Source organism: Papio anubis, chromosome 9 (assembly GCF_008728515.1).
Source record: "Papio anubis isolate 15944 chromosome 9, Panubis1.0, whole genome shotgun sequence".
NCBI lineage: Eukaryota > Metazoa > Chordata > Mammalia > Primates > Cercopithecidae > Papio > Papio anubis.
Genome location: NC_044984.1, coordinates 103,225,118 through 103,243,523, shown reverse-complemented (window position 1 = coordinate 103,243,523; position 18,406 = coordinate 103,225,118). Strand labels below are relative to the sequence as shown.

At 46.5% G+C, this 18,406-nt stretch overlaps 1 protein-coding gene across 3 annotated transcripts in view; it reads left to right on the top strand.

Annotated features, from left to right (window-relative positions):
• The window catches only part of SVOP (SV2 related protein), a 104,427-nt gene that overhangs the window by 46,366 nt on the left and 39,655 nt on the right, over nt 1–18,406 (top strand). For all 3 annotated transcript variants that reach the window (XM_031650726.1, XM_031650728.1, XM_031650727.1), the window contains one exon: nt 9,220–9,344. In XM_031650726.1, coding sequence (XP_031506586.1) covers nt 9,220–9,344 — 125 coding nt within the window. The remainder of the gene's footprint in view (nt 1–9,219; nt 9,345–18,406) is intronic.

Here is an 18,406-nt window from a genome sequence, read left to right as displayed (position 1 = left end):
CCCCTCTCACTACTACTGCGCAGGAAACTTTGGCCAGTAGACACCTGGAAGATGGTGATCAATATAATTGCCAAGAAATGGTGATTAATATAACTGCCAAGACTGTAACTCCGGAGGTAGCAGGCTGGAAACTAAATGCAGCCATGATGGGCCTCGGGGTCTTGACTGGTGATGGGGCTGGAGATGGCAGTTGGAAAGTCCTCTCTGGGGCTCCCAAAGGAAGCAAAAGCTGGTTATTTCGCCCCTGTTAACCCAAGAAGGAATTACTCTGGTCTTCAGTGGCAGCTCTCTAGATTCTGCCCCCATCTGCCCTCCCACCCATTTCCTGTTTCTGGAGCATATGAGTGATGGCACAGTGATTTTCTGGTTGGAAGAATGAACAAGAGTTTAAGGACAGGAGAGAGGAAGGAAGGAAGGAAGGAAGGAAGGAAGGAAGGAAGGAAGGAAGGGGGGAGGGAGGGAGGGAGGGGAAAAAAGAAGGAAGGAAGGAAAGAAGAAGCGAGGGAGGGAAAAGGGACAGAGGGAGGGAAGGAAGGAAAAAAGGAAGGAAGAAAGAGGGCTCAGCGCGGCGGCTAACGCCTGTAATCCCAGCACTTTGGGAGGCCAAGGTGGGCGGATGACCTGAGGTCAGGAGTTCGAGACCAGCCTGACCAATATGATGAAACCCCATCTCTACTAAAAATACAAAATTATCCAGGCATGGTGGCACATGCCTGTAATCCCAGCTACCCAGGAACCAAGATGGCGCCATTGCACTCCAGCCTGGGCAACAAGAGTGAGACTTCATCTCAGAAAAAAAAAAAAGAAAGAAAAGAAAAGGGGGAAAGAAGAAAGGAGAAAGAGAGAGAGGTAGGAAGGGAGGGAGAGAGGAAGAAAGGAAGGAGGTAGGGAGAGAGAGTGAGGAAGGGGGAGAAGGAAGAAGAAAAGGAAGAAAGGAGGGAGGGAAGGAGGAGGGAAGGAAGGAGAGAAGAAAAAACACCTCTGAAAATAAAATAGAGTCATTTTTGCTTTGATGGAGCTGAGCAGCCGTTGAAAGAACTGTAAAGCTGTGGCTGTCTGAGGCTGAATCCAATGTTAATCTTTAAGCCTTTAAAATAATCAAAGGAGGCCAGGAGTGGTGGCTCATGCCTGTAATCCCAGCACTTTGGGAGGACAGATCACCTGAGCTCAGGAGTTAAAGACCAGTCTGGGCAACATGGCGAAACCCCATCTCTACAAAAAATACAAAACTTAGCCAGGCCCAGTGGCGCGCGCCTGTAGTGCCAGGTACTCAGGAGGCTGAGGCAGGAGAATCGCTTGAACCCAGGATGGGGAGGCTGCAATGAGCTGAGATCATGCCACTACACTCCAGCCTGGGCAACAGAGCAAGACTCTGTCTGGGAAAAAAAAATTCATTTATTTGTTCCTGAGGCAAACATGCACACACACACACACACACACACGCACACAGACAAACATGCGCACACACACACACACTTCAGGAATCCATAATGAGGAAATTTGCTGAACCCAAGTTCTGCTATCCAATTGCTGAATTATAAAGCAGTGAGGAATATAACAGAAAATGAGTAAAAATACCTTAACTTTGGGCTTGAATCTGACACTGCATGACTAAAGCAAGCCACTCCCCATCTAGGGCTGAAATTTCCTTATTTATACCAGAGAAGGCTGGATTAGAAAACACAGATATTCATAGCTACCATTCATTGAATCCCCAAAACGAAAGGGCAGGTTGGTTTTGTCCCTGTGTCTGTTCTAATCATTTATTAGAGGATGCCAGAAACATGGATTTGAGGAGTCAGAAGGTTCAGTGGGACAGTGCTGTGATTGACTAGTGATGTCTGCCACAGGCACAGGACTGAAGAGCGTGGAGGGAATTTAGTAAACTCCATGAGGAAAGGGGCTGCATTTGTTTTGTTCACTGAGTTGGCCCCAGAGCCTGACCTCCCTGGCTCAGAGTGCACACTCAATAAATACTTCTCGAGTGACTGAGCTGCAGTGTATGAGAACCAGACCTCCTTGTTTCCACTTTCTGCTACTTTCTTATCCTCTCCAGAGCAGCAACTGCCTGATGAATGTTCTTTGTTGACCTGGAAAGTCCACAATGCACAATGGTCATTCATGTAGGATCCCAACTTCCCTTGGAAGAGTATGTTTACTCTGCCACTAGGGACAGTAATTCACTTGGTGTTCCCACATAGACATCTTCATGTTTGTGAAGGGCCTCAGAAGAGGAAGCTCTAAGCTGGGATTTTAAAGAGATTTATAGAGGAGTTCACAGAAATGCCATTTACTGAATCTTGCAGATTGCAAACGTGTTTTGGCACCTTCCAAAATAGTAGTTCTCAGTGCAGGGCCGGGGGCACTTGGCAATGTCTGAAGACGTTTTTGATTGTCACACCTCGGGGGAGGAGTGTGCTACTGGCATCCAGTGCATAGGGGCCAAGGATTCTGCTCCATAGCCCACAGTGCATGGGACAGCCCCCACCACAAAGAATGACCTGGTCCAAGATGTTGGCAGTGCTGAGGTTGAGAAACCAGATTCTAGAAAACATGTGCAGGCAATATCACCAAATTGCAGTGATGTGGCATCCACTCTTCATGATCTTTCTTCATCTCCTGGGCCTGCTCAGCCCTCATTTCTTTCTTTTTTTTTTTTTTTTTAATTGAGACAGAGTCACACTCCGTTGCCCAGGCTAGAGTGCAGTGGTGCGATCTTGGCTCACTGCAAGTTCCGCTTCCTGGGTCCAAGCGATTCTCCTGCTTCAGCCTCCCGAGTAGCTGGGACTACAGGCGCATGCCACCAGGCCGGGCTAATTTTTGTATTTTTAGTAGCGACGGGATTTCACTGTGTTAGCCAGGATAGTCTCGATCTCCTGACCTCGTGATCCACCCACATGTGTCTCCCAAAATGCTGGGATTATAGGTGTGAGCCACCATGCCCGGCCTCAGCCTTCATTTCAGTATTTACCAAAGAAGCTCATTTTGACAAATGAAATAATGCAGTGTCACTGTGAAAAGCCTGGGTTTTGAGGCCAGACTGCTTGGGTTCAAATCCCAGCTCCTCTACTTAAAGACTGCATATTGGGCAAGCTATTCAACTTCCCTGTGTCTCAGTTTTCTCATCTGTAGGTGGGATAATAATAGCCTCTCCCATGGGGCTGTTATGAGGAGTAAATGGCCCTTGTACATAAAGCTCTTGGCACAGAGAAAATTACATAAATGTCCATTATTATACCTATCATTTGCCAAGCTTGGGGTGCCCGTAAAAGGCAATGCCAGCATTGAAATGCAGGCACACCTGGCTCCAGGGTCCACATCCTTAACCCTGACCTTGGCTGCTGGGAGACATAACTGAATTATCCCTCAGAATTTAGTTGATTAGTTGAACATTCATCCATCCCAAATAGAGGAAGCCCAGGAGGGCTGCCCATATGGTGTCCCACCAGTTCTCCCAACCAGCTTGATAAATTCCATACCCAACATGAAACTGACCTGACCAGAGGGAAAGAGAAAGTGTCCCCAGATTGCAGAGCTTCCTCCTCCCCAGCATGGAATTCTGGCCCAACCTCAGAAAGGACAGATCAGATTCTAATTATAAAGCTTCCCCAGAATTCCCCCAGGAACACTGGGCAAGCCAGGCAGCTGGCGAGCCTTGACAACCACCGAGAACCTCCTTGATCTGCCCTGGCTCAGCAGTAAGGTTCCTGCCGGGGCATTCACTGCGTGATGTTGCGGGGCATTCACATACGGGGTTAGGACTCAGTGAGCCACTTCGGTTCCTACAGGAGTTTCTACCACCTGGGAGTTTGTGGCAGCCACAGAAAGGCGAAGGCAACTGTAGGTGTGTGGTCTTGAAGACATGGAGATAAACACATCCAGGTTTATATCACAGCGCAGGAATGGACCCTGTTGACTGAGGTGACCTTGGGCAAGATCCTTCACCTCTCTGAGCTTCAGTTTCCCCATTTGCAAAACAGACTCCATAATAGGCCTTTAATGGGGGGATTAAATAAGAAAATGTAGCCAGGCGTGGTGGCATGTGGCTGTGGTCCAGGCTACTTGGGGGCTGCAGTGAGAGGATCGCTTGAGCCCAGGATTTCGAGGATGTAGTGAGCTGTGATTGTACCACTGCACAGTCCTTGAACTCCCAAATGCTTATCGGGCAAGTGACAGAGCAAGGAAAGGAAAAGAAGGAAGGGAGTGGGAGGGAAGCAGGGGAAGGGAAGGAAGGGAGGGAAGGAAGTGGGGGGAGGGAAGGAAGGAGGGAGGGAGCAAGGAAGGAAGGAAGGAAGGAAGGAAGGAAGGAAGGAAGGAAAGAATAAAGAAGGAAGGGAGAAAAAGTGTATAATACACTTTGAATATGGTATGGAGCGGTCACTATCTAGTTCAAAAGCTATTAGGTCTATCTTATCTTTAAGAGGGAAGTGGAGGTGCCTGGCAGGCGCTCAGACTCCCTCTGAGGATCCCTGGGGGCTCCTCGACCTGTGAATATTGTCCTTTGGTTGAACATGTTAGAGAATACCACGGGCCATGTTTGGCCCACGGGTGCCAGGCTTTCTGGGCTACAAGTGGCAAACTGTAACCCATAGGCCAAATATGGCCCCCTGATGTGTCTTATGTATCCTGCACAACGTTTTAAAGGATTTTGAATCAGTTGCCTCCATTTCAAAAGTGACATCTTGCATAAAAATAAAGTTATGATGTTTTTGGAAAATCAGGTAATCTGGGCCTGGAATCCATTTTGTCATGGTAATTTTTGGCTAGAGTTGAACAGAGGCTGACAAGACAGGGCAAGTTCTCTGTAATTCCGCCAGGCCCCCCATCCTTGCTGTGTTACACTTGCATTGTGCGTTTATGTTCTCTGTCAGAGGTAATAGGGAGCCATCAAAGGCTCTAGAGGAAGGGAGTGGCTCATTCGAGGTTGGAAGTTCTGGCTCCAACTTTGGCACCACAGACTGATCTTCAGCAGATCGCTCAACCACTTGGGCCCTTGCTCTGCTAATTTGTAAAGCAGACATGAAAATAATAACCTTTGTTCACAGGGCTGCTGTGAGGACCCAGCGTAATGATGTGACAGCGGTGAATGAAATGCAAATGAAAGTTCCATGAAGTCAGAGACTCTGGCTGTCATGTTCCCTACGGTAGCCCAGGGCCTGGCAAACAGCAGGTGTTCAATATATGCATATTTTATGCATGAATGGATGAATAATATATATCAGTATCTTTAATGCTGGGTCCACAGCATGTGTTCAACATGTGTTTATTGAATAAATGAATGAATGGGTGAAGAATATATGTCAGTGTCTGGTATACAGCAGGTGCTCAATACATGCTTATCAAATGAGCAAATTAATGAATGCATAATGCCTATGCACCTACCCTGGAGCCTTATATACAGGGGATGCTCAACAAATGTAAAAAGAAGGGAGAGAGGAAAGGAGGAAAGAAGGAAGGAAGGAGCTATCAATCTATAAAGGGCAGAACAGATATTAGACTGAATGCCAGTCACAGTTAATGAGAAGCCCAAAGGCCCGTGAGACATTCCTGCAGAGTCCCACACAAGCTCTTGGGTGGGGCTTGCTGGCAGCACCCCTTGCTTTTGTAATAGCCGTGACAGCCCTTACACAGGGTTGCTGAGCCCTCATTTTGGGGCAGCTGGAAAGCCGTGGCGTCAGCAGACAAATGCAGAGCCAGCTGCCGCCTGCTGCGACCAAACAGGACATATCAGTGTGTCTGCTGCCTGGCAGGGGAATAATACGGCTCCTAGCAGACCTTGAAGGAGGGTTAATTCCCATGCACTCATCTCAGTGCCTTCTTTTCTCCCACTGCTGCTAATTAAGTCTTGTGTTTGATTCAAGACTCCTTGGATGCCAAGGAAGAAAGTCCCTATTAAGTTAGCTTAAGCCAAAAGAAAGGGATTAAATGTCTGTATGGCCAGTACCCATGTCACAGTCATGGATTTAGGAGTGCAAAAATGTTGCTTTATTATTTTCATCGCTTCCTAGACTTTAGTCAATCCTGTACCACCTATTATCTTATGTACTTAATATCTTTCTTCTTTCTTTTCTTAAATTTAATTTTTGTAGACCAAGGTTCTCGCTATGTTGCCCAGATTGGTCTCAAACTCCTAGCCTCAAGTGATCCTTTTGCCTCAAGCTCTCAAAGTGCTGGGATTACAGGCATGAGCCACCTTGTCCTTAACTTAATAACTTTCTTCATATCAAACTGCTTTTTAAAAATCTATCACCTGTAACATGGGGCTAATAAAAAAATTGGAATATATTTTTGGAAAGTGAAACTATAGAGTTTTAATTGGAAGATCAATAACAATTGTCTTAAGTAGGAAGTGTCTGCAAAAATAAATGCAACACAAATAAAACAATGTTATTAAATTCTAAGTTGTGGTTGTCCCAGTGCCTTCTGTGTTAAATAGAGAGCAGAGTAGCTATTCTTAAAAGGTGTCAGCTGGGTGTGGTGGCTCATGCCTGTAATCCTAGCACTTTAGGAGGCTGAGGCGGGTGGATTGTTTGAGTCCAGGAGTTCAAGACCAGCCTGGGCAACATGCCGAAACCCTGACAAACATGGCAAAACCCCTTCTCTACTAAAAATACAAAAATTAGCTGGCCATGGTGGCACAAACCTGTAATACCAGCTACTCAGAGGCTGAGGCAGGAGAATCGCTTGAACCCAGGAGGCGGAGGTTGCAGTGAGCTGAGATCGTACCACTGCACTCCAGCCTGGGTGACTGAGCGAGACTCTATTTCAAATAAATAAATAAATAAATAAAAACAAATAGAGATAAATAAATAGGTGTTAAAAAACAGACTGGCACCTCACGGACTCTTTCTCTTTGATATAATCATAAAAATGAAGAAAAAGAAATAACTTTCTTGTGAGGAGATGCAAAGTTATTTAAAATACTCTCTCTGCCACCTAAAGTCATTTTCTAAAAGACCTGAAATCATCTGGTAGGCTTCCAAATTTCCTCACTCATCTCCTTTAATTCACTTTCAAAAAATCAGTATGTTTCATACTTGCGCCCTAAAGTATTCCCCTGGGGGACAGGAAGGTGAACTCACCCTTGGAGCTCTGGGAAGGGTATTGCAGAAAGAGGCCTGCCCCAGACCTCACAGAGCAGGTTGAAAATACATGCGAAATTTGCATTTTACCCTCTCATATTTGGCATTGATTGTGATATAAAAATAGTATTTGTTTATTCTTAATTTTTTTTTCAATCTCTAAGGGTAATTAACACTCCAGGAATATGTGCCATGTTTGTCTTTCTTATTTTGTTTTGTTTTGTTTTGAGATAGAGTCTCGCTCTGTCGCTCAGGCTGGAGTGCAGTGGCATGATCTTGGCTCACTGCAACCTCCACCTCGTGGGTTCAAGCAATTCTTATGCCTCAGACTTCCGGGTAGCCGGGACTACAGGCACCTGCCACTCCGCCTAGCTAATTTTTGCATTTTTAGTAGAGACGGGGCTTCACCATGTTGGCCAGGCTAGTCTCGAGCTCCTGGCCTCAAGTGATCCGCCCGCCCCAGCCTCCCCAAATGCTGGGATTACAGATGTGAGCCACCGCGCTCGGCCCCCTGTTTGTCTTGAAGCATTGTGTCCCTCTGTGGTTCTTGACCCTATTGAACACATGCCTCCTTTACTTCAAAAATGTCAAAAATTTGCCTCTGTAATCCCAGCTACCAGGAGACTGAGGTAGGAGGATCGCTTGAACTCAGGAGCTCAAGATCAGTGTGGGCAACATAGCAACACTCCATTTCTTTAAAAAAGTGAACAATTCGAATAATGCCTTCTTAACTATCCAGAAAAAACTTCCAAAGATAAAATAACCTAGTCACTCACATACTTTAAAAAAGAAATCAGCCGGGCGTGGTGGCTCACACCTGTAATCTCAGCACTTTGGGAGGCTGAGGTGCGTGGATCACTTGATCCCAGGAGTTTGAGAATAGCCTGGGCAACATGGTGAAACGCCGCCTCTGTAAAATATACAAAAATTAGCCAGGCATGGTGGCACACATCTATGCTTCCAGCTGCTTGGGAGGCTGAAGTGGGATGACCACTTGAGCCCGGGAGGTTGAGGCTGCAGTGAGCCGAGATCGCACCACTGCACTCTAGCCTGGGCAACAGAATGAGACTCTGTCTCAAAATAAATAAAAAGAAAGAAATAAGTTCTTTGTTTGGTTTGCAAATTAGGAGGATCTAAGAGTATGTCATTCATTAAAATAACTTCAAAATGAGTTTGCCAACACAGGACACCGCCTTTATATTATGTTTTATTCTTCATAGTAAAAATATCACTCAGTACAGTTATACTTTGATATAGTTTTATCCTGGTACAATAGATGTTAGAATAATGATGCCAAGATAAACTTGTCAATGAGAAAAAGAAAGAAATCAGTTCTAAAGTGCTAACCAGGAGGGATAAATTTAAAACATCATTAATAAAATAAAATTTATTTTTAATATGCAAATGTTTACTTACAACTCTGTCTAGATGACAAGGGGTCAGTCAATATCTGCCCCTGATTTAAATACGTTTGGATTTAACTGAATATTATTGATGCTTTTTCTTTACATTTGACCTTTTAAAATAAGGTTTAAATCAGTCCATTCATAGATAAACCCTGTGAATGAAAGCTGACACTGAAGTTTCCCATCAGTGACTCAAATGCTGCACACAGCGTTGTCATTGACAGCATGGTTTTCTGAAAAGAATAATTTTGTAAAGTTCCGGGTAAAACAAAGTAAATTTTCTTTTGACTTATCTGAAAGTGGCGTTCCTGAAAAATTAAGTGTGTATTCAAACTATGCCAAAAAAAAAAGTCTTGAATGTGTGAAACAGAGCAAAAGGTCTAGGTGTAGATCATCAGAAACAGAGTTTCAGCTGCATGATGGGCGGGCAGAACATTTGAGATGGTATGAGATGCAGGACAAGTCTATTTTGTCTCCTGTATTGTGGAATATCTGACATATCTGGCCCAGACTGGCATTCAATGCCAATCATTGGGACAACCAAGAATGTCTCACAGTTTTCTTACCCACCCCCTATGGGTTGGCACTCCCCATACAGAGGACTCCAGTATCCCTTTGGTTGTGTAGGCTTCCTTTAGTGTGACCTCATTATCGGCAGCTCTCAGTGCAGTGCAAACGCTACCTGGAGGCGCTGAAAAGCCCTTGTGATTCCGTGTCTTCCTTCTCCGCAGGGACTGAAGATCAGCGTGCTGTGGACGCTGTACTATGGCATCCTTAGTGCTTTTGCACCCGTGTATAGCTGGATCCTGGTGCTCCGGGGCCTGGTGGGCTTTGGGATTGGAGGAGTTCCCCAGTCGTAAGTAAATACTGTTCATGGCCTGGGTCGGGAGGTAGGGGCTGAGATGGGGGAGGAGGGGTGCAGAGATAGCTATACCAGGGCTTCCAGGATCAAGGAGCTATGGTGTAGCAAGAAAATAGCATCATTATCAGTATTGTTAGGATCAACAACAGCAGCAAAACAACACAATGGCTGGAAGGTTGCAAGCGAAATAATAATGCATCTAGCATGGATGGACTGTTCCAGTTGGACGCATCGCAGCAGCCCAAGAGGTGTGTGTTACCGTATTATTTCAATCTCTGTTTTACAGTTGGGGAAACTGAGGCTCGGAGAGTGAAATCATCTGTTTGAATCACATGGTGGGTAACTACAACATCCATGCTTTTAGCCACTATGAATGCTGCTTTCCACGCTCTTCCAACCTAAACATAAGGCAGGGGATGATGCTGACCACATGTCACCCGGGCAGTAATTTGCTGGTATTGTAGTTTAAGGTACTGAGAATATTCAGAGCTGTAGGAAGAAGCCACTGTCTCCTGGGGGATTGAGGAGGACTTCCTATTTGTGATGGGCCCTGAAGCAGAAATTGGCACACTATGGCATATGGGCAGAATTCGACCTGCTGACTGGTTTTGTTAATAAAGTTTTATTGGAACACATCGCACCCTCCATTTATGTATTATCCATGGTCATTTTCATGCCACAGGAACAGAACCGAGTAGTTTCAGCAGATATATGGCCTGCAAAGCCTGAACTCTTTACTATGTGGCCCAATATAGAAAATGCGTGTTGGACCCCACCCTAAAAAGTAATAGCCAATATTTCGTGTTAACTATGTGGCAGATGCTGCTCTAAATGGTTTACCCAGACAATATCCCTTAGGCTCTCATTTTCCCTAGAAGGTAAATTCTATTATTAACCCCGTTTTACAGATAAAGAAACTGAGGCACAGAGAGGTAAAGTAACTTGCTCCAGGCAACACAGCCAGGAAGTGGCAGAGCTGGAATATGAACTGTACCTTCTAACCCCAGTGCCTGGGCTCTATACCCATTGCATTTTACTGCCTTGCTATTAAGAAGGCAAAGGATTTGGGAAGACCCAGAAGGAGACTTGGAGAAGATGTAAGATGTTTCCTAGGAAGAGAACCACATGAAAAGAGGAAGCTGCAGCTGAGGCTGAGGAAGGCTAATTGTCTGGTTGATCAGCTTGGAAGGATGAGATCTGTAAGAATTGAAAGCTGGCCAGGCATAGTGGCTCATGCCTGTAATCCCAGCACTTTGGGAGGCCGAGACAGATAGATCACTTGAGCTTAGGAGTTCGAGACCAGCCTGACCAACATGGTGAAACACCGTCTCTACTAAAAAATACAAAAATTAGCCGGGCTTGGTGGTGGGCACCTGTAATCCCAGATACTTGGGAGGCTAACGCAGGAGAATTGCTGGAACCCGGGAGGCAGAGATTGCAGTGAGCCAAGATCGTACCACTGTACTCCAGCCTGGGCAACAGAGTGAGACTTTGTCTCAATAAAAATTAAAAAAAAAGAAAGAATTAAAAGCTGAGATTGGACAGGTAGGCCAGGGCAAGCTTGTTAAAGGCCTAAAATGCCAGGCCAAAGGGATTCTATTGGTGGTGAGGAGCCACTGAGAGTTCCTGAGCAGTGGAGGTACTTTAGAAGTATGAATCTGGCTGTGGCAGGTAGAGCAGCTGGGAGGTAAGGAATCGTATTGCAATAATTTAGGCAAAGTTTGCAAGAGGACTAGGGCGATCCCTTGCAGGGTATTCATTTATTCCACCAATGTTTCTTGAGCACCTATAAATGCTAGGTGCCCGGATGCAGCATCGAGCAAGAGTGCCATGGTCCCTGTTCTAGGATGGGATCCTGGGGAAGAGACTTTGAGATGGAGATTACTGTGCGGGTGGTTACTAGGATTAACACTTGCAAGCAAGTGAGAAAATTAGGAGCCACAGAGGGAGAAGCTGAATTGCAATACCATTGCCACAGAGGCCTCTGCTCAGCTTACAGGGGCTCAGAAGCTGAGGCGGCCCTTCAGAGGTGTTTCAGATTGGGGCGGGGGGCTAGGTCTTTTTACCCTCACACCAACCAGGCATCGGATGTGGGCGGGCTGCCCTCAAGGACGGAGCATGACCATTGGCAAGGCAGCTACTTTTGGCCAAGGCAACTTCTGCAAGGGACGCAGCTCTGAGCTCCCAGCAGGCAAGGCTGCTGCTCATTTTGGAGGGAATAAATGCCTCAGTCCTGAAGGGCAGACCTCGTGGCACATCACAGCATCCCCCACAGTCCAGGGTGGACCCACTTGCTTCAAATATAGTCATGCATCACTTAAGGATGGGGATGTGTTAAGAGAAATGCATCAATAGGTGATTTTGTCACCGTGCAAACATCATAGACTGTCCTCACACAAACCTAGATGGGACAACCTCCTACACAGCTAGGCTATGTGGTATAGCCTATTGCTCCAGGGCTACCCACCATGTAACTGTGCTAAATACTGCAGACAATTTGAACACAACGGTATTTGTGTATCTGAACATATCTAGACATAGAAAACCTACAGTAGAGACACAGTATTAATTTTTTTTTTTAAAGACCAGGCATGGTACCTCACACCTGTAATCTCAGCACTTTGGGAGGCTGAAGCAGGAGGATCCCTTGAGCTCAGGAGTCTGAGATCAGCCTGGGCAACAAGGCTAGCCCCCCTCGCTATTAAAGAATAATGAAAATAGGCCAACTCTGGGTGCACTGCCTATGCGTTAGCCCTGCTCTGCACGGAGCAGTGCTCTTCAATAAAAGATTGCAAAATAAATTAATTATCACAGTATTATAATCTTATGGGACCACCATCATATATGTGGTCTGTTGTTGACTCAAATGTGTTATGCAGCCCATAATTGTAACCCGTTCACCCCGCCTCAGAACAGTTCCCTCAGGATTCTGGTTAGTCTCTTTTCTGCAATAAATTAATCTACAGTCCCTGTGATTGCTGCTGGCCTCACGGCTGCGGTGGATGCCAGTGGACCTCATAGTTGAGTCCCTTGCAGAAGTTGCCTTGGTCAAAAGGCCAAATGTCTGCCACCTCCACTCCCCATTCTAAATTCCTCTCAGCTTCAGTGAGCACCCCCGCTGATCTAGATGGTTTACCCGGGTGGGTGACTGAGACCTCACGCCTAAGGGGTTCGAGTCCCTGGTCGCCATGCCTCTTTTAGGCCATATTTGCTGTGCTTGTCCATTTAACACCAAAATTGAGCAGCAGATTACCAAGAGATGTCTGGTATGTCATCTGGGTGACCCTATGATAGATGGGGCTTATTAAGTCTTCATGATGGCTAAGATCAATTTCTCCGACACGGTGGTGACTCTTTTTCTTGCCTGTTCATTTCTTGACACAAAGGAGCCCAAAGTTACTGGGTAGCAGCTGTTTCTTAAAGTCTAATGGGTGCAGGCATGGTGGCTCAAGCCTGTAATCCAGAACTTTGGGAGGCCAGGGTGGGTGGATCATCTGAAGACAGGAGTTCGAGATCAGCCTGGCCGACACAGTGAAACCCGATCTCTACTAAAACTACAAAAATTAGCTGGGTGTGGTGGCACATGTCTGTAATCCCAGCTACTTGGGAGGCTGAGGCAGGAGAATCCCTTGAACCCAGGAGACAGGGGTTGCAGTGAGCCGAGAGCGTACCACTGCAATCCAGCCTCAGCGACAGAGCAAAACTCCATTTCAAAAAAAAAAAAAGGTCTACTGGGACTCTTGCTGTGTCTCCTGTGGAAGCTTTCCCTCCCTGGGAGCCAGGACCGCTAGACCCACAGAGCCCAGAAGTTGCAGGATGTGAAGTACAAATCTCCTGATCCGGGTCACTGGGACTGATGACAATGAAGCCTACTCTTACTTCAACCCCTTAATTTCCAGACCTACGAATCCTTTCTCCTGGGAATGAAGCATCATAATGGTAGTGGACTTAAGTGAGTATTGTGTCCTGGAGGACAGTGCCCCATGGTCATAGGGCGTCATCTCCAAGCTGATACTTTAGTGTCACCTTCAGAGTGCTGTCCCATTGCTCTCTTAGGCCAGCAGCTTCTCTCAGGCCAGCAGCTTCAGGATAGCACAATATATGATAGGACCAGTGGATTCCAGGCCATACATCCCCTTCTACATCTCCTTCACTCTATATGGGCTCCTTGGGTCCCAAGCAATGTTATGAGGGATCCTTTGTCAGTGGGTCAGACATTGTGTGAGCCCTCGGGTGATAGGGGCGACCGAGACCTTGTGGGCAGAAGAGTTAAACCAGTACCCAGAATTGGTGCAGATTCGGTCAAGATGAATTGCTGCTCCTTCAAAACTGGAAGAGTCCAATGTACCTAAGTTGCTACCAAGTGACATGGAGTGGTTCCATCCTGGGGGGCTCCATGTTGGTCTCTGTTGCTGGCAGGCTGGCTCTTCGGCAGCACAAGCAGCAAGATCAGCATTGGAGGGTGGGGATCTGTTCAGTCCTGCCAGAGCGCCCACCCTCTCAGGGATAATAGTTCAGGGACTGACTTCTTATGCCTGCTGAGCATCGTGATTGGGGAAGACTGGAAGAGACAGCCTAGAAGGGTAATACTAATTCTTTTTTTTTGAGACAGAGTCTTGCTCTGTCGCCCAGGCTGGAGTGCAGTGGCCGGATCTCAGCTCACTGCAGCCTCCGCCTGCTGGGTTCACGCCATTCTCCTGCCTCAGCCTCCGGAGTAGCTGGGACTACAGGGGCCCGCCACCACGTCTGGCTAATTTTTTTTGTACTTTTAGTAGAGACGGGGTTTCACTGTGTTAGCCAGGATGGTCTCGATCTCCTGACCTCGTGATCTGCCCGCCTCAGCCTCCCAAAGTGCTGGAATTACAGGCGTGAGCCACCACGCCCAGCCAGGGTAATGCTAATTCTAAAATAGATCATAGGCTCTGAAACCAGACTGCTTGGGTTTGAATCCTGGTTGCTCTGTCACATAATAGCTATATGACCTCAGGCAAGTCACTGAACCTTCCTACATCTGTTTCCTCATCTCTAAAATGGAACAACAACTTCCCCACCTCATGAGGTCCCTTAAAATAATAGTCATTAAATGACAACATTCTGTAAAATGCCCAGGACAGTGCCTGGCAGAGCACTTAAGACTTATTAACAAGCATTTGATCTGCCGAAGGCTAGTAAGAAGCTCAAGTGTCATTGTGATGGATGATGAATGACTCAAGGTATCACTGTAGACAGAACAGGGACAAGGAGGCATGACCACATGGATTTAACACATGAGCAAACCCCCAGCCGCCTCCTGCCACTTGGGAGGCTGGAGGATGGTGAGTGGCTCTCAGCTGTCCTCAGTCCTTCCCTCCTTGATTCATGATTAGTTCCTCCAGGGCTCTGTAGAGTAGACATTTGACATACACTTCTGGATCTGGGATGAGCTTACAAACCACTGGAGCTTGAAGCAAAGGCTATTAACGGAGCCGCAGCCATAAATCTGGGCTGGCAGGGGCTTGTGGACAATGTGCTCCACTTCTGGCTCAGCTCCAGGAATTCCTGCAGACACAACCACTGCCCTATTCATGAGTATGATGAGTTCATTGAGTACGATACAGTTTTCCCCTAGTGGCTGGGAGGAATGTACTCACAGAACAGCAAATCAAATTCCCTTACCAGGGACGCTCAGAGAGATGCCAGCAGAAATAGACTTCAAACAGTCACTGGATTTTCTTCTTATATAAGGAAAGAAAAAGGAATTAAATATGCAGAATGCCCACAGAAATTCTTGTTCAAGAAGGTAGAATGAGAAGAGACATTTGCTATTTCTTCTTCTTCCACATTTCCTGGAAATGACATAGAAGTAGTAAGAAATAGAATAAATCTTTTCTTTCTGCAAGAGACAGGGTCTTGCTCTGTTACCCAGGCTGGGGTACAGTGGCACAATCATGGCTCACTGCAGCCTCGAACTCCCAGGCTCAAGTGATCCTTCTGCCTCAGCCTTCCAGGCACACACCACCATGCTCAGCTAATTTTTTCTACTTTTTGGTGGAGATTGGGGTCTCACTATGTTGCCTGGGCTGGTCTTGAATACCTGACCTCAAGTGATCTGCCTGCCTTGGCCTTCCAAAGTGCTAGGATTACAGGCATGCCTCAAGATGCCCAGCTAAGAAATAGAATAAACAGTGCTGGAGAGCGAGAAAACAGTGCCATCAGTGGATCAGAATTTTGAGAAGCCTCTGGAAGCTTATAAGCAGATGGGATTGCAAGGGTGGAGTAACTGGAACAGAGACAACCACACCCTAAAACAGCAAAGGGGCGGGACTACAAAGAGGAAGAGAGATTCTTCCTGTGGGGCTCTGGGGTAATGGCACAGGACACCAGGCGAATAAAATAAAGGACACAGAGGAGCTAGGAGGGCCTTTCCCCTTTATCTCATGCTTATCTTAAGGGTCCCCGGCTTGCCTGCCTGCTCCCTACCTCTTCCCCATTTAGTCGTTCATGTATTGAACACTGCTATAGCCCTTCCATTTGGTTATTGAGCTATTACTACATTCCAGACACTGAGCCTCGTGCTTTACATATATTACCACTTTAATGCTCATAACATCTTAGGATATAGATGTTATGATCATCTCCACTTTACAGGTACAAAAGCTGGAGCTTTGTAGAAACTAAGTAGCATGCTCAAGGTCACATAGCTAGTAAATGGCAGAGCTAAGGTTTAGACATCACTTGACCCTCCAAACCTATTCTCTGAACTACTCCACTAAATAGCATTTTTTTTTTTTTTTTTTTTTTGTCACCCGGGCTGGAATGCAGTGGCATGATATCTTGGCTCACTGCAACCTCCACCTCCTGGGTTCAAGCTATCCTCCCACCTCAGCTTCCCGAGTAGCTGGGATTACAGGAGCATGCCACCACACCTGGCTAATTTTTGTATTTTTAATAGAGATGGGGTTTCACCATGTTGGCCAGGCTGGTCTCGGACTCCTGACCTCAAGCGATTCGCCTGCCTTAGCCTTCCAAAGTGCTGGGATTATAGGTGTGAGCCACCCCACCCAGCCTAAATAGCTCTTTTATCTGTGAGGAGGGCAAATAAAAACTAGAAACGAAATTACAGAAGAAATATTTAGCCACCCAAGAGAGCCACTGGCTTCCTACCACTGTAACTCTATCCACTTACATAAAAATAATGTCTTAATTATACAACGTTCCTATCTAGTTACAAAAACGACTCCCTTAAGTCATTATTTGGAAACATTTAGTTGGAGATATTTTGATGTGATTAAATGCAATTAAAAGTTTCCATTAATTTACAATAGCTATACCCTATTGCAGCAACTCATAAAACCAGATGAAAAAGATTTAGCTGTGTAATTCTTAAAAGCTCAACAACCAGAAGTCCTTGTAATGTACTCTGAATTTTAAGTATAAATGTCAATTAGGGCTGGGCGTGGTGGCTCACGCCTGTAATCCCAGCATTTGGGAGGCCGAGGCAGGTGGATCACCTGGGGTGGGGAGTTCAAAACCAGCCTGACCAACATGGAGAAGCCCCGTCTCTACTAAAAATACAAAATTAGCTGGGTGTGGTGGCACATGCCTGTAATCCCAGCTACTCGGGAGGCTGAGGCAGGAGAATCGCTTGAACCCGGGAGGCAGAGGTTGGGGTGAGCTGAGATCATGCCATTGCACTCCAGCCTGGGCAACAAGAATGAAACTCCATCTCAAAAAAAAAAAAGTCAACTAGGTCATTAAGGATCCTGTTCCTCTACCCTGATCTGTGCTTTTCTATGACCCTTCTTCTCTCCTCCCTTCCTCATTCTTTTCTTCCTTCCCCCAAAGTAGAGATTCTCATTCTTGGTGATAAGAACAACAACATTGGCCGGGTGCGGTGGCTCAAGCCTGTAATCCCAGCACTTTGGGAGGCCGAGGCGGGTGGATCACGAGGTCAGGAGATCGAGACTATCCTGGCTAACATGGTGAAACCCCGTCTCTACTAAAAATACAAAAAACTAGCCAGGCGTGGTGGCGGGCGCCTGTAGTCCCAGCTACTTGGGAGGCTGAGGTGGGAGAATGGCGTGAACCCGGGAGGCGGAGCTTGCAGTGAGCCGAGATCACGCCACTGCACCCCAGCCTGGGAGACACAGCGAGACTCCATCTCAATAAAAAAAAAAAAAAAAAAAAAAGAACAACAACATTAGCCTTAATAGTGATGATGATGATGATGATAATGGAGTTTACCAAGTGCTGGGCACTTTGCTCAATGTTCTGCTCAGACTACCTTACTTGGTCCACTGAACAACTGTTTTATCCCCATATGACAGATGCGAAACCCGAGGCTGAGAGCTCACAAGGGACTTGCTGGAGGTCAGATAGTTGTTATTATTATTTTTGAAACCAGATTTTGCTCTGTTGCCGAGGCTGGAGTGCAGCAACACGATCATACCTCCCTGCGGCCTCAAACTTCTGGGCTCAAGCGATCCTCCCACCACAGCCTCTGGAGTCACTAAAGTGTGTGCCACCACACCCAGCTAATTTTTTAAATTTTTTGTTGAGATGGGCTACAGAGGACAGAGTGGGCGGTCTCACTGTGTTACCCAGGCTGTTCTTGAACTCAAGTGATCCTCCCATCTTGGCCTCCCAGAGTGTTGGGATTACAGGTGTGAGTCATCATGCCTGGTCAGATGGTTATTACGTGTAGTGTAGGAGGCCTGGGCACAGTGGCTCACGCCTGTAATTCCAGCACTTTAGGAGGCTGAGGCGGGTGGATCACTTGAGGCCAGGAGTTTGAGACCAGCCTGGGCAACATGGCAAAACCCCATCTCTTCTAAAAATACAAAAATTAGCCAGGCATGGTGGTGCACACCTGTAATCTTAGCTACTTGGGAGGCTAAGGCAGGAGAATCGCTTGAACCCGGGAAGCGGAGGTTGCAGTGAGCTGAGACTGCACCACTACACTCCAGCCTGGGTGAGAAAGTGAGACTCTGACTAAAAAAAAAAAAAAAAAAAAAAAGTAGAATGTAGGGTTTGCTTCTATTTTGTAACAAACCACCTTCGCATTCATGGTTTAAAAC